This window comes from Egretta garzetta, unplaced genomic scaffold (genome assembly GCF_000687185.1).
Source record: "Egretta garzetta isolate BGI_Z169 unplaced genomic scaffold, ASM68718v1 scaffold181, whole genome shotgun sequence".
Taxonomy (NCBI): domain Eukaryota; kingdom Metazoa; phylum Chordata; class Aves; order Pelecaniformes; family Ardeidae; genus Egretta; species Egretta garzetta.
In genome coordinates, this window is record NW_009258667.1 from 200151 (window position 1) to 215186 (window position 15036).

The 15036-nt window shown below is 38.8% G+C and overlaps 1 protein-coding gene across 6 annotated transcripts in view; it reads right to left on the bottom strand.

Moving 5' to 3' along the window:
* The window catches only part of ZMYND11 (zinc finger MYND-type containing 11), a 107750-nt gene that overhangs the window by 17733 nt on the left and 74981 nt on the right, over positions 1-15036 (bottom strand). For 2 of the 6 annotated variants that reach the window (XM_035888406.1, XM_035888410.1), the window contains 4 exons: positions 13678-13722; positions 10722-10883; positions 1559-1636; positions 1060-1152 (listed from right to left, as the gene is read on the bottom strand). In XM_035888406.1, the coding sequence (XP_035744299.1) occupies positions 1060-1152; positions 1559-1636; positions 10722-10883; positions 13678-13722 (378 nt within the window). The remainder of the gene's footprint in view (positions 1-1059; positions 1153-1558; positions 1637-10721; positions 10884-13677; positions 13723-15036) is intronic. The other 4 variants (XM_035888407.1, XM_035888411.1, XM_009648603.2 and 1 more) reach the window with 3 other exon arrangements.

Here is a 15036-nt window from a genome sequence, read left to right on the forward strand (position 1 = left end):
ACTTCCAGGATCTTCACAGTCAGTGTTTTCTGATGAAAGCTGATAGTCTTAGTTTTCCAAACTCTTAACAAATGCCTACATGGAGCCATGCAGTTCATTTTCCTAGCATGGTCTTTTGTCTGATAAGGAATGCAGCATTTTCAGTTGTGCTCTGTCAGGAACACCTATGAGAATTCCAATCATCAAACAAAACATCATCAGTTCCTAGTATGTTATTAAGGCCAAAAGACCCTCTGTGGAAGCAGGTGAAGGTGACAGTGAAAGGAAGGCCTGGCCTACTTTCAGGCTCAACCGGTGTTGCCAGTACTTCAAGCCAGCCAGTAGTGTTGGTCTCCAAAACTGCCAGTGAAGCTATTGTTTATCCATGTGTTTCAATAACAATAATAGAAGGCTTTTCACATCTATGGTTGTAAAGGCCAATATATACTATAGCATTGCATAGTAATCCAGTGCATCAATGAATAAAGATGAATATGCTGTTCATTTCGGTCATGTGCAGTTGGTTTACATGAGTCATGGTCAAACCTTTGGTTAAGAAAAAAAGGACAACGTATTTACTAGTACTTTATCTTTGGAACCATTAATGCAAAACCAGATATTTTAAGCGACTCTTGTTTTTTTGTGATCAACAAAACGGTTCTTTATGAATCATTTAGATGTTTATGAAGTTGCCACCTACACAAGCCCTTAATGACTAAAATGGTCAAAAACTTTGGGCCAGACATGCAAACATGGGCACTCGAGTCCATATTCAGTGACTTAGAAAAAGGGTACTTTCTCTGAAGATTTCAGCTACCTACAGCTCCTAGTAAAACCTTGGTACAAAAGGAATTGAGGATACTCTATGTCTGAAAATGAGGCACCACTCAAAATGGCTTCACTTGGTTACCTATTTATAAGGAAAAGTTTGAAATTTTAAGCTCCCATATCCAATGCTGGATACAATACTGAAATACTGATCATAAGGAGAATTAATCAGGATTAGTGCTTTAGTCCTGAAGGTTTATCTTCACTGTTAAAACATGAACAGTGTGGAAGTTAGAAAGCAAATCACTCTACCTCCTGTATAGTAGGGACATCAACAGCTGAGTGCACCAGCCTTCTATACATTGGGTGTTTGTTGTCCTTCCCTTTCTTGTTTAGATCTATAGCCTGAAAGGACCATGAGACAGTGTAAGTTATTGCATTTAGAATCTGCTTAAAACACACACACACAAGAAAAGATTAAAAAATGCAGTAGTTTGGAATATTTCAGGTGGGGAATACATAAGGCCAAACTGTAGATCCACAATTTGACAGATTACATGTGTCTCAAACCTGAAAAAGTCCATTTCAGAGGAGCCACAGGCCCATGGTATAAACTACTCCTGCCAGAATGATACTAATGCAAGCAGTGAGACATGGTAAATATATGTTTAAATACACACACCACTTATGACAGGGGAAATAAAATGACACCCTCTTGTAGCCCTCCCTGCACAGTCACACAAGGCCAACCGCAATGCATCCTCTACAGCGCAACCCAACGCTTCGATAAACTTCCCTGTTTCAGACTCACCCGCTCCTTCATACGAGAGACTATGAATCGCAGGTATGTGCTCATCTCTTGTTTACTTGTGTTTTTCTTCTTGATACTCTGTCAAAGAAAAACAGGATCATATTATTATTTTAAATTTGACTTCAAAATTAAGCCAATAAAAATTTGCTCTGCATCACAACATTATTTGAAAAGGTAACTTTGAATAAGATATCACACAGGGAAAATCTTTTCTGGAAAATTAGTAACACTAACACAGCACAACAACTATATATGTTGCTTTCAATTATGTCTGGTCTGAGGACTTCAGCTACAGAAGAATTACAGGTTTTATTTCCACTTGTATCCATAATACTTTGTCAAAACCTCTCATGTAAAAAAGTGCCTAATTAGAATAAAGCAATGAAGAAAGGCATTTCAGGGAGCAGTTTAAAATTTATTTAATGGTCTTTTTATTAGCAAAGCATTAATATTTTCGGTAAAATAAGATTTTTTTTTTAAAAATAGTATCCTGCACCATCTACAAATTATGTGCTTACTAGGCAAAATGACACTGTCTAGGAGGAAGTCAAATAGTCTCTAGCCAGAAAAACTCTGAGCACGTTTTACTGCTCAAGAAACATAGCAGTTGTTCATTTTTGTGGTTCTTCCTTGACAAAAATCTAATCCAGATTCTGGAACACAGACTGCTTCCTTTTAGCAGTTCAGGATCCAGAGTTTTTCTCCCCCATCTTAGACTAGTATAGAGACTTATCCCTACCCTTCAAAGTCAGTCCAGGCTAGGGGGAAGCACTGCACACAAAACATGCTGCTAAAGAGAAGGTGGCTCTCGGCAAATGGCTAGCGTGCTCTTATGAACCAGCCCTTCCGATTCCAGGTCCCAGCAGCTGCGCACAGTTCTGGATGGCCTTACAACAGCTGGCTGAAGAGTGCTACCTCCTCCTTGCTCTTGTCTGCCATAGGTCTCCAAAACAAAACCACAGTGAAACAACAGCATGGGTTCCAGGTTTATTGACCTGAAGTGATTTCTAACTGCTCACATCTCTTGCAAAAACGTTTACTCCTCCTTACACCTCTGAATGTGGAGTTCTGCCCTTCTCATGCCTGACATCACCACCTGTATGCAAACTGTGTGGACCAAACTGGCTCAGTTACACCTGCATTCTCAAATTTTGATGGTCTTTAGCAAGGTCCATGTAATTGTGCAGATGACTGTTGCTTAGCAAACACAAGAAAAAACAGAATCCATGTCCTAACAGGTAGCTAAAAGAGGTATGAAGCTTATGAACTATTAATCACTAGAAGTGTGCTATTTTTAACTGCATTACTTATATATGACTCTGAACATATAGAGGGAGCAGACACATTGAGTACAGAGCAACTACTTTTACATATTTACTTGGCAAGAATAAAAATCACAATTAGAGCAAAAAAAGTCAAAGTATTTGATTGTGTCTCTTTTGCTCACATTCCTCCTGCAAGGCACTGAAGATACTGAAAATCACAGGCTGGCCCTTGTCCTACAGCAAGTGTGCAACCTGTGCATCTCAGGATTGTACTTACTGCCTCCTTAAATAAAAATTGTATGCAGCACTACCAGTGAAGCTGTTAGTATCTGATTGCTTAATGGTATGCATAGATCATTACAAACTGTGCTGAACTATCAGTTCAGTTATGAACCTATGGAGATATGCATAAAAACACTATGGCTTTTTCCTGACAGGACACACCACTGTTGGGTAGAACTCACTGTTGTGGAAAGGGCCAGCACCAGGTCTTTCTAACACTTACAGTGCACTTAAGCATTATTTTCACAATATTAATGGTTCTCTGACCTTCCTTCCAAACTCTGGAATGAGACAGAATTTTACCCTGTGCTGTATGTCTGAATCACCTTCTGTGTGTTCATGTTTTACTTTGTCTGCCGTGAGAACATGCATTCTGCTGGAATTCAATTCACCTATTCAGTTTTGCATAAACCAACATTGCTATTGCAAAGGCAAACCCAAATGTGCATTAAATTATCTGCATTATGAAACGCTGCTGTCATTTTGTCATTTTAGGCACTGAAGTGCTGTACACTTGCTAATGACACAGCATTTTAAAAGACTGAAACTTATTAGGACACAATAAAATTCACTTGCACTGAGTAGTCCTTCTACACCTCCTTTTCTGACATGGTTCTGAATTTATCATCCTTTGAAAGTATTTCAGAATTCATGCCAACCGTTTTTCATGCCCCGCTGGGCAAGACAGTTTGTAAGAGACTGTGTTAAGATAGATGGTTTACAGTCTTATCCTTCACATCATAAGAAAAGATAGATAGCTGGCTTTGTATCATTATTGATGTCAGCAATTAATATTATCTTAAGCACCAACGAAAATGATATCATTAACTTGCCAATTCAGGCAAACTTGAATTTCTCCACTTTTCCTTCAGTTCCCTACATTGATTTATTTTAAGAAAAATTTGATCTCCAGGTTCCTCTACTAAATGTTGAAAGGTAATGAATTTAGGGAATCAGAGCCTATGAGCCAGCAAAATGTCTTTTTATGGAAACGTTGCTCACCCTTTGTAGAAAGCAAGTTATAATCCAACTGCTTCATTCACTTTTCAACAAGATTAGCCCTTTAGGAGGTACCACTCACACATTCTTTGGAAGCTATAATGGAAAATGTGTAATTTTTTAATAAGAAAACCTCTACTTTGTATTTTGAAGACGTGTTCTCAGAAAAGTCAATATAGAGCCACTTAAAGCAAGAAAATAGATAAAACTAGATGGGGGAGATATGATTTGCATAAAATCTATTTATATTGCTCTGACACAAGAAAATATACCCACTTTCAGGTCCCTTTATAGCCAGAGTGATATAGAAGCAAGTATAAATGAAAATTAGGTATTTTAATTTCCTACTTTTAGGAAATGAAAACAATGTTTGTGGCTTGTGAATCTGTAAAAGTGGCAAGATCCACTGCGTATCTTTTCCCACAATCAGATCTACTAAGATGCACTATGGCAAATCTCGTTACTGACACAAGTTTCTTTCAAGGAGACTGCTAAGATTCAATCCAGCCCCAAAAGATTATCAGGATCTTTATACTTGTAGATATCCTATTTGCAGGATATATTATCTTAATATAGGATTGTACTAGGTCTGGCTGGGATGGAGTTAATTGTCTTCATGGCAGCTCATATGGTGGTGTGGGTTAGATTTGTGACCAAAAGAGTGTTGATAACACACTGATGTTTTAGCTCTTGCTGAACAGTGTTTGCACCGTGCCAAGGCCTTCACTGTTTAGCACTCTTCCTCCATAGCAAATAGACTGTGGACTGCGTGAGAGGCTGGGAGAAGACACAGCCAGGCAGATGACCTGAACTAACCAAAGAGATACGCCATGCCATATAACCTCATGCTCAGCAATAGAAAGGGAGAGGAGGGGGTTTAAGGGAGTTAGCCACCTTTTGCTCGGGAACTGGCTGGGCATCAGTCTACCCATAGAAGGGTGGTAGGTGATTGCCTTTGCAGCACTTGTTTTGTTTTCTTCCTCTCTTCTTCCATTTCTTTAATTATTAAACAATTTTTATCTCAACCCAAAAGTTTTCTTGTCTTTACTTGTCCTTTTCTCTTCCTCTGTCCCACTGGGAGTTGGGGAGAAGCGAGAGCACAGCTGGTGCTTAGCTGCCTACTGGAGTTAACCCACAGCAAGGATGATTCCTAAGTCACACCAATTTTTAGAGAAAACTGCAACCATTCTGCTTTGAATCACGATAAACTGCAAGGCTTGGTCAGGCATATGTGTTTATGTAGGGCATACAGGAGTGAAGTTATAACCTTCACAACAGCAATCCTCATGTAGAAGATTAATGGGATCTGGTAGGTGGAAGATCAAGGCTGCAACCTAATTCTTTGCTTGTGGGTGCAGGAAATACCTTACATATTCCTTATTCTCTGCAGCACATCTATTTCCTGGAAGCTGGTACCTGAAGGTTGGATTTACATTGCTTTTTTAATTCAATATTCCAGGTTAGTAATACTGCTTAGCTGTTAAGCAGGGTAGCAATATATTGCACTGTGCAGGTGTGACTTACTTAGCAATTCTGACATTCTGATAGTGCAAGAATTCACTACAAAACTTTACAAACCACACAAGGTTAGCAGCAGCAAGGGGTACTGCTGAGAAACACTCCGTCCTGCAGTAGCACCACTTTCGATGGAAATGACTGTCCTTAGCACCCTGAGTTAGCATGTAGCTCTCAGCTCCCAGGGTGACTATGGTCACTATGCTGCAGTTGCTGCAATTTTCTTTTTAAAAGAAAAAAACAGAGAAATGCTAAGAAATACAAGGTGTTAGTGCCAGCATCCTGTCTAGCTATAAGCATTTAACTTACATTTTCTCCAGGTAAAGAGGTTTCCCCATCATCTCCCATTAACAAATATTTTTTTCCCTTCCTCCCTCAACTGTCATGTGTATATACACATCAAAGAGCTTCGTTTCAGTTCAGTGATGGATTAGGTGAAGGCTGCTCAGTGACAGATACATGTTTCTAAGGCACTAGTTCCATTTTCAGAAGCAGTTCAGGTTTACAGGGGTATATCTGCAGAGGGGAACTATGTGCCTGAGTCTATCATACATTTACCACTGCTGTTCAGAAACTCTTTGCTCTACCTGCTGGCCCTTGCATTTTTTTAGGGCTTAACTCTCTAGAGGAATTTGGTGCATATGGAAAGCCTTACTGCTCTGCTGCCCCCTCAAACTCCCAACCCTGAGGTCCTCAGGTTTCCTGTACCATTAAGAAAGGTATGCAGGCACACAGGATGGGCCTCAGAGCAACCAGCGTGCTGTATGCCCGAAGTATACAGAAAAGCATCTGCATAGGCAGAATATGGCGTAAGACCTGCCTCTTTCAAGACCATATACAGTTGAACTAGACTTTTCAAAGCATTAGATGCTTCTGGAAATGTTACAGCTGAATCCACAAACTGGTCTGTACCTGTATGGTGCATTGAGCACCTTCTGAATATGAAGCATCATATGAATTAAATCTGCTTTTACATGCACAGAGGAGGCTCTAAGTGGAGGTTCTCCAGCTTTCTCACTGCTATGGAAAAATTCCTTTATACTTTATTAAATACACCCTATGAGGTGCCCAGTTCTGTTGGCTCCCTGAATTACTCAAGGGTGCATGCGGCTGCAAGGTGAATGGGAGGGAGCTGCCAAGCACTAACACCTCCCCAGGTGTGGCCTCTGCGCCCTGGACCATGTGGTGCTGATATTGATCCTACACTAGGACTTGCCTTCACCCACCAATCCATGGCTATTCTGTGTGTCATCATGCCAAATCCTGTTTATAGACTATGTTTCATCATACAGTTACCTAACAAACTCCTACTGTAACACCCCAGAAAGTCAATAGAGCCATATTCTTTCTTCCTTCTTTGTATTTTAGATTAACCATCTTGATTGACAGCTAGTACCTAAACCCCCCTGATCTAAGTACTTGAGTTATTTCACTTAAGTAACCTTCATCTTTCTGTGCTTCTAGCTTTCTACCATTTGTCACTCTTACTTGTCAAATTATGTCTAATGTTGATTGTGAACTGCATGATGGTGTATTTTTATGTACTCTATGAAATGCTTAGTACAGTACCAGAACTCAGAAATAGCCTACTTATAGAATACTTATCAGCACGCATTTAATATCTTAAGCTCTACAGTTTACTCTCATATATACAAAAAGAAATATTGAAACACCCACTGTGATAGGTAAATTGGCTATAATTCCTTGTAAAGCTCATGCATGAAAGATCAATCTCTGATCAGATGATTGTAAAAAATTTAGTAGTCAAGTTAAGCCACATGAATAATTCTTTCTTTTTGTTTCACAAATCAAAATCTATTCCTCTGGGACAAACTATATGTCACCATGCATAATTTTGCCTTTCTATAACATTACATTAGAATTTGAATTTTTAGGAAAAGAAACAGCAATAGTGAGTGATCAATATTCTCCTATTCAGCTTTTTTTTTTAATATCTATTCCCCCCCCCTACAAAAATTCCCCCCCCCCAAAAAAAAAAAAACCCTCGTATTTTTGCAGTACTTTCTGTAGTCTTTAGGTGCTAAATGAACAGCTGGAGAAAATTAATTTCCTCCTTTTATCTAACCAGAGACCATTAATAAATGTACAAGTCTCCCGCATCCTTCAGAGATTGAGCTGACTAACCCTGTCTTGAATGGACCATTCAGGTAGTGGGAAAAGGCTAATGCAATCTCTAAGTTGATTCGATATCGAGTCTCTCTTGTGACCTGTCTACCAGGAATTTTGCTGATAATATCAATTTATTTCACTTAAGACAATGATTAGTCAGCAGTCAAGGAAATTTTTCAATCACTACAATGTGGTTTGAATTGAACTTTGTTTGACTCTCGACTCCTGCTGAGAATTAGGCAGGGTATAAAATATTCAGATTGGTACTGTCAAGTTTAAAAAAAAAAAAAAGCCAAGAACTGGACATTCTTGCTCATGGACGCATTGGAGAAAAACCACCAGCAGGGAAACAGAGTTCAGAGCAAGGTCTGCAAGGGACTGTTAGAAATGTTACAGGAGGAAAAATATTTTAAAGTTATGAACAAATCCTTGGCAATGTCCTTTATAAAATGTTTCTGAGTAGTCAAGTGTGCAAGATAAAGCTGCACAGGTTGATTGAACTAGTACAACCAGCAATTGTGAAATGAGTAATCCAAAGGCTTGCTGACCTTGGCAGCATTACAGAAGCAGTCTTTACATAAGAATGAAGTGTTCTTAGATTATTTTTCCCAATATATTAGGTTTCAAACACACTTTTACTTCACCTTTATAAAGAGCTTTGAAATCCCCAGGTGAAAAATGCTATGTCCAGTTACAAGAATAAAGTATGAAAATATATGCATCTCTTTGTCCCAGCTATTACTTTTCTTGAACGTACATATTTACTGCTGATAATGCGAAGTAAATCCCATTGCCCTTATGCAAAATAGTTAAGCTCTGTTATGTCCTCTGGACTTCAGCCAGGGCTCTCCAAATTACCATACTTTTTTGAATATAGGCCTCCCTCCTGCTTTTAAAATAAAATGAGAGCAGTCATTTCCTAGGAAGGTGGGGAGAAAGCAGCAGAAGAATAATGAAGCCTGACACAAGGATGCTAACTCCCATGCCAAACTAGACCTCTCCCTTGCTTCCAGGGACTGTGCAAGCCTCCTTAGCCCAAGTTTGCAGAATTAGGGCTTGAAGTGATTTGAATTAATTACAAGGAAAACAGGGGCTGCCATGCACAGAGGGAAAAAGGATGCCATGGCATTCAAAATGGCAATATTCACAAAAATAGGTTGATCCTATCTGAGGCACTGAGCAAGCCAAAGATCCCTGGGGCAGGAAGTATTTAAGAGCCCCCAAACCCTCTCCTTAGTCTTTGTGTAACTAGAAGGGAACCAATATGCAGAACGACAGACACAGTGCACATGGTCTGAGTTTCACAGGATTTTTTTTCAAGGTAAACATTTGCTTAATATCATTGCCCTAAGGGATTTTAAGGCTCCAGGATGAAAGTCAAATGGATCTCAAAGCTGACCACCCTACGTACCTGTGCATATTTCATGCAATGATTCAGCATTCCACTCCAATGAGATCCATGTTACAAAAGAAATGGTATAAGCCACCTCATATACAAGGTGGCTTAAACCATTTACATTCCCTACTCTCACCAGGTGTCATCTAAAATTACTGGTAAACTAGAGCAGAGACTGGATCCAGTTTACCTGATTTTAACTATTTGTAAGAACTATCAATACTTATTATGAGAACAAACAATTATTAAAGATATTTATTGAAAAATCTGAAAGCAATTCATCTATATATGGTCATTCTTCGTATTTAACAGGAGGAATATTGACTAGTTAAATTAAATGCTAGTAATTCCATATGGAGCAATAGGGTACGGGTTCTTATTCTTAATTGTTTTTTCCACTATTTCTGTTTTATCCCTTTTCACTTCCTTGAAGGCAGGCTCAATTTTCTTGCTATTTCCCTAAACCCTGAGAGCTCCCAGTCTTAGGCAACAGGCAACAAGTTTTTTACAACTGGTTCTAAGGTAACAGCAGTCAGAAAGTCATGTTTTGACACAAAACAATCCACATGTTTTCAAAAACTGCTTCTCCATACTACAAAGCGCCTGAACCCTTACATTCCTTGCAGCACAGATCATCTGAAGGTCAGTCTGCCGCTCTGCAGCTCGATCTAAGCTTTTAGCAAGGGAATTTCCTCTCCCTCCAGCAATCCAAGGCAGAGTGCGACTGGCAGGTTTATGCCTTTCTATAGCAATAATTTTATCTTAAACATTCAGACACATTATTCCCTCCATTTAAGGAAGCCTAGGAATGTGCTCCACTGGGGGAGATGATGTGGAGATGACAACAGTAAGGAGACCTATCTGGCTGATTCAAGGCCAGGTACCAGTAAGCACCATCCTGACTAGAATGTTTAGTCTTCTAATGGCATGTAGACAACATACCTGCTCATTCTTGGAAAGTATATTAAAAGTACTCTTTGCTGTCCCCTACCATACTCATAAAAACAGCAATTTTAAAGAAAAAGCAATACAGATATTGATGCTGTGGGTAAAATCCAGATTGGCCTTTTTGCACCAATAGAATCCACAGAAGTAAGTGAGAAGCAGGATTCCAACCCATATTTTTTGATACTGCCCTCATCAGTAACATGATTGTGGCTTCAAAATATAAAATATGATTCCAATAAAATATTAAGAATGCAGTCATCAAAATACAAAAATATTACATTTTGAGTCATTAAAATTATGTTAAGTAAAACCAGTAGCATCTTATACAGCAATTTTTTTACTCCACAATATACTGCATTCACACATGGCATACATACGTACACACATTCCCACACAGTATACTGTGTGTGTTCAAATGCATAAGTAAAACTCGCTGGAGTCTTCAAAAATGACCATCTGCTACAGGCACCAGATTTTAGTAGCTCTGTATAGATGCTCTAGGTATGTACCATCGTTTCAAAATTCAGTTGTTTATCCATTAACCTGGCCAGACCATCTGGACACCTTAATGAATCTATTAATGAATATCAATCCTCTAATCAGCACATGAAATCTCATAGGTACTCACCCTGCAAACTGGGCACTGCCAGTGACTACTGCTGTCTCTAAGCCTGAACTCATCAGACAAACACTTGGAATGATACACACGAAAACACAGGTCACATATCAACACCTCTCCAGGCAAATGGCATTCAAAACAATACCAGTCATGATTTTCTGTTTCCCAGTCCTACAAAAAATACAAAATATTTTGGTATGACATTCTGTCAAAATCTGCAGGAACTAAGAACAAAATTGATATGTCTTGAAATCCAGCAGCAATTAGACATTATAAACATTTTAAGAAGTGTATAATGTTTAAAAAACAGGGGAAAACCTACATGCTTAAAGATCTTCATCAGTTTAATACACACTAACTCAAATAGAATATGAATGCCAAGTTTTAGTTTTTTCAAGTGTCTGATTAGTAACAATTTCAAATATGAGCTCTGTCCACAATGAAAAGTGGGTTTGTCTTCTACCTTTGTGTAAAACACTTGTTGACCTCTCTGTATTAGACTACAAACAAAAGTTTGTGCACCTCAACAGACCATACCTATTTCCTTGGACTACTTCTCCTTGTTTTGATTGCTACAGTGTATTTTCAACTGTAATTTTCTGAAGGGCGGTCCCTTCCTGTCTTTACTCTCTTAAAACTGGCAGCTTTTGAGTATCAAAGTGTTGAGTTTCAAGAAATAAGTGAAAATATGAACCTATTACTGCAAGAAATGTTTCTGCTAAGCAATTCCAATACAATTCAAAAAATAGCAAATGTTTCACTTGCAGTGCCCAATAGCACTAGGCTCACTCCTGAAATGCTCTACAGAAGACAAAGGATATGGTTCTGCTGATGCACAGATGTCTTTAATACATTCTTCCTTGAAAATTCAGCCCCAACGGCCAAATTCTGACCTTTGAAACATGTGCACAGGCTTTGCTGAAGTAAATGAGAGCAGCATGCATATAATTTGGAGGCAGAATTCTGCGCTGGGAATCTATACTACTAAAATCAGACAGGACTGCCAGTGGCCACTGTTAAATGTTTACATTTGTTATCTGAAATGCCACAAAAAGATAAAACTCCCAATGCCTTTTCGTGTCAAATGCCACTTTTCAGTGGGTTCAGATCTCTGAAAAAATCACTCCTATTCTTCGATAAATTATCTTGATAAAAATCTGGTCAAGGTATTTTTAACATCATGCTGCAAAGGTGGAGTTAGCAATTCCCACCAACTGCCAGAACTGGCATTTGTCCAATTCTCATTTTCCCACACCTGGGAACTACGGTGATGGAAGTCCTTGTGTGAGAGGTCTCCTCCAACAGAGCAGCGTAAGAAGTGCTACGCAGAAGTGGCACTTCCAGTCCCTTATGCTGAAGAGTGACCATGTTGTGTACATAATTCACCTGACCAGAGGCCCCCACCTCCAATATAAGATTTAGGGACAGCCTCAACCCAGATTGTCTACACTAAAATTTATTTACCATGAATGCTGGACTGCAGGGGCAGTAGGTTTAGGGAGAAAAAAACCCCAAACAACCCTTAACCAATGATTTTTGAACTCAGAACTTTGCCCTCCTTTGTTGTTCAGTTTAACAGTGTAACTTGACTCTTCTATCATTTCTTTTCATTTAATTTTACTTGCCAATTCTGCATATCTCAGAATGGCATAATAATACCACCAAATTCGGCTACAAAGAACACATTCTCATTTCACCAAGTCTTTCCCCTTCCACAAAATCCAGTGGCAGTGCACTTTGGGAGCCCCTTCTTTACAATATTTTAGAAACAACTAAAGATACTGCATTGTCGATGTACTTGATTACTTGATTTGCCTGTAGACTGAGAAAAATCAGGATAAAGTTTATATTTAGTTCACATTAAGTGTAATACTTATCTTCTTTATGAAACAAAAAAAAAAAATCAGATGGCCGTAAAGGGCCAATTAAGCATGAAAAAGAATCAGTTTTGATTCAAGATCTATCCAGATAAAAATCAAACTGAGAAGACCCCAATAGCTCCCGGCTACTGAGGGATTTCACCACAGATTCAGGTTTCCAGGATTCTTGATTTTTATTCATACTAGTTACTTATTGGTATATCCCAGATATTCCATTGTTAGGAAATATGCTGGCAAAGAGATGTGGAATTTCATAAACATACGGAAATATACTTGCTGGCAAGCAAAATCATACACTCAAGCCAGAAACCATGACATTAAATAAAACACCAGAAGAAGCTTCCTTCAGTATTCACACTGTAAAGTTTTGAAAAACATCATCGTTACTAAATATAATCACCCAGGTTTTTCACAGAAAAGATTTTTAGTTGAATGCAGTATATTTAGTGCATAAGTACATATAAAACATTCATTTATGCAATATATTTGAAAATTTAATAAAGAAAATAAAAAAGGTACATAGCCCTTGCGAACAACTACACTACTGACCTCAAGAGCAAGGTCAGATGGAACAATTTTGCTCCAACAGCAATGAAATGTTACTGCTTCTCTTGGTTTACATGAGTTTGAATGGGAGGAGAATGTGCTCCCAACACGGTTTTGTTTTGTTTTGTTTTGTTTTGATTTTCGTGTGAGAGATCAGATTCATTTAAACAGCTCAAACTCTGACTGTCAGTGCTCGGGGTAGGACAAGTCAAAATTCTCCGCCAGCTTCAAACACGGTTAAGTCTGCATTTACAAAATACACCACCAGGTGTCATCAGCCACTCCGAAAAGGACTGATTAAAGGGCAACCATTGTAACAACATCTTGAACTGTAACATGTGAGTAACCACTTCCAGCCCCCAGGAGAGAGAAAAAATCATCAAACTACATACATACATAATGCAGACTAAACTCAGAATTGGAAGTGATATGGATGATGGTGGTGGTTAATATAGTAAACTAAGCTATCCTAATGGAAGACAGAAACGTAATAGAAAATATGACAGAATTCAAAACCACATAGTGCAAAAATTGTTCACCTTGTTTTTTGCTGCTGTCTGGGAAAAAGGCTGCATACCGTAGGCCTTTCAAAATAAAAACAAAACAAACTTTGTATCTATACTGTAAGCCATCCAATTATCAGGATATAGACAAGGCTAGAAAGAATTCATGCACAGTGACCAGGAAATCAATCTGTTACTTCTAACATCTGGTTGCAAACATTTCCTCCTGCATTTCTGGAATGCCACCTAATGCTTTCACCACATTTTATTTCTTTAAAATATCCCATGTACTTATATCATTATAAGAACCCAACACCCATTCTTCTTCCCCTTATAAACACCCACCACCAGGCCAACTTAAAAATCATCAAGAATATTAATGATTGTTAATTAAGGCACTCCCTTTGATACATAAACCTTCTTTGGGCATCTAAAAAAGATCCCTGTAACAAAATTTCCTGCATAGGCAGCGGCCCCACCAAAATCAAAACACCACCTTCTTTGCTGCGCATTATCAAAGATTAAGCTATCACTTTACCAATAAAACTCACAGTCCTTATTTCTGTATAAAAGGTGACACACTTCCCCGGGGCCATGCGGAATGAAGGAAGGATCTCCGCCACAGGGACTCAATTTGCCAGTATCCTTATTTCCTGACGCAGGGCAGGGAAAGCCTCTTGGGTCACTGTGCTGGCAGACGATGGGAATCCTCCACCGGCAGTGCCCGGCTGCCCAAGTTCAGCAGTTCAGCGGCACCCAGTGACTGGCCACAACCCCCAGGAGGGAGCGGATTTGGCAGCAAAGTTGCATAGCTCAGATGTAACAGGAGGCCTTCCCCCTTCGTTCTACTCAGCTGCCCGTTGCATTCGTAGATACGTGCATCAGCAGGGCAGCAAATGTCTGTTTGGGGGATTGTATTTAATAGCCAAAGAGCTATGCTCTGTTAAGCAGAGTGGGATTTTGCAGTGATATGGGTCACTTGTGGTCACTTGTTCTTTATATTCAAATCAGTCAAACATTATATCATAAAGGTCACTTTGCACTGACATAAATAGTTGAGATTTCTCAGCAACGTGAATGAAACAATGCAACAATTTCAAAAATACGGCTTAATTAATGACCGACACGAAAGCTTACTTTTTTGTGATTTGTCTTAAGTAGGTTGTCTTAAAGCAAATACATAAATTTATTCTGGAAGTACAGAAAAATAACATGGGACAGAAAATGTCAGGCTATCCAGAACATTTGACAACTTAAATACAGATAAACCCAACAGAAAGGAATGAATCATCATGTCGTAGCCTTTACTGTAGAATAAAATATATAGTTGTTGTCAAGGAAAGAATAATTTTAGTGCATAAAGAAAATGTCCATTATAATGCAAATGTACATGGA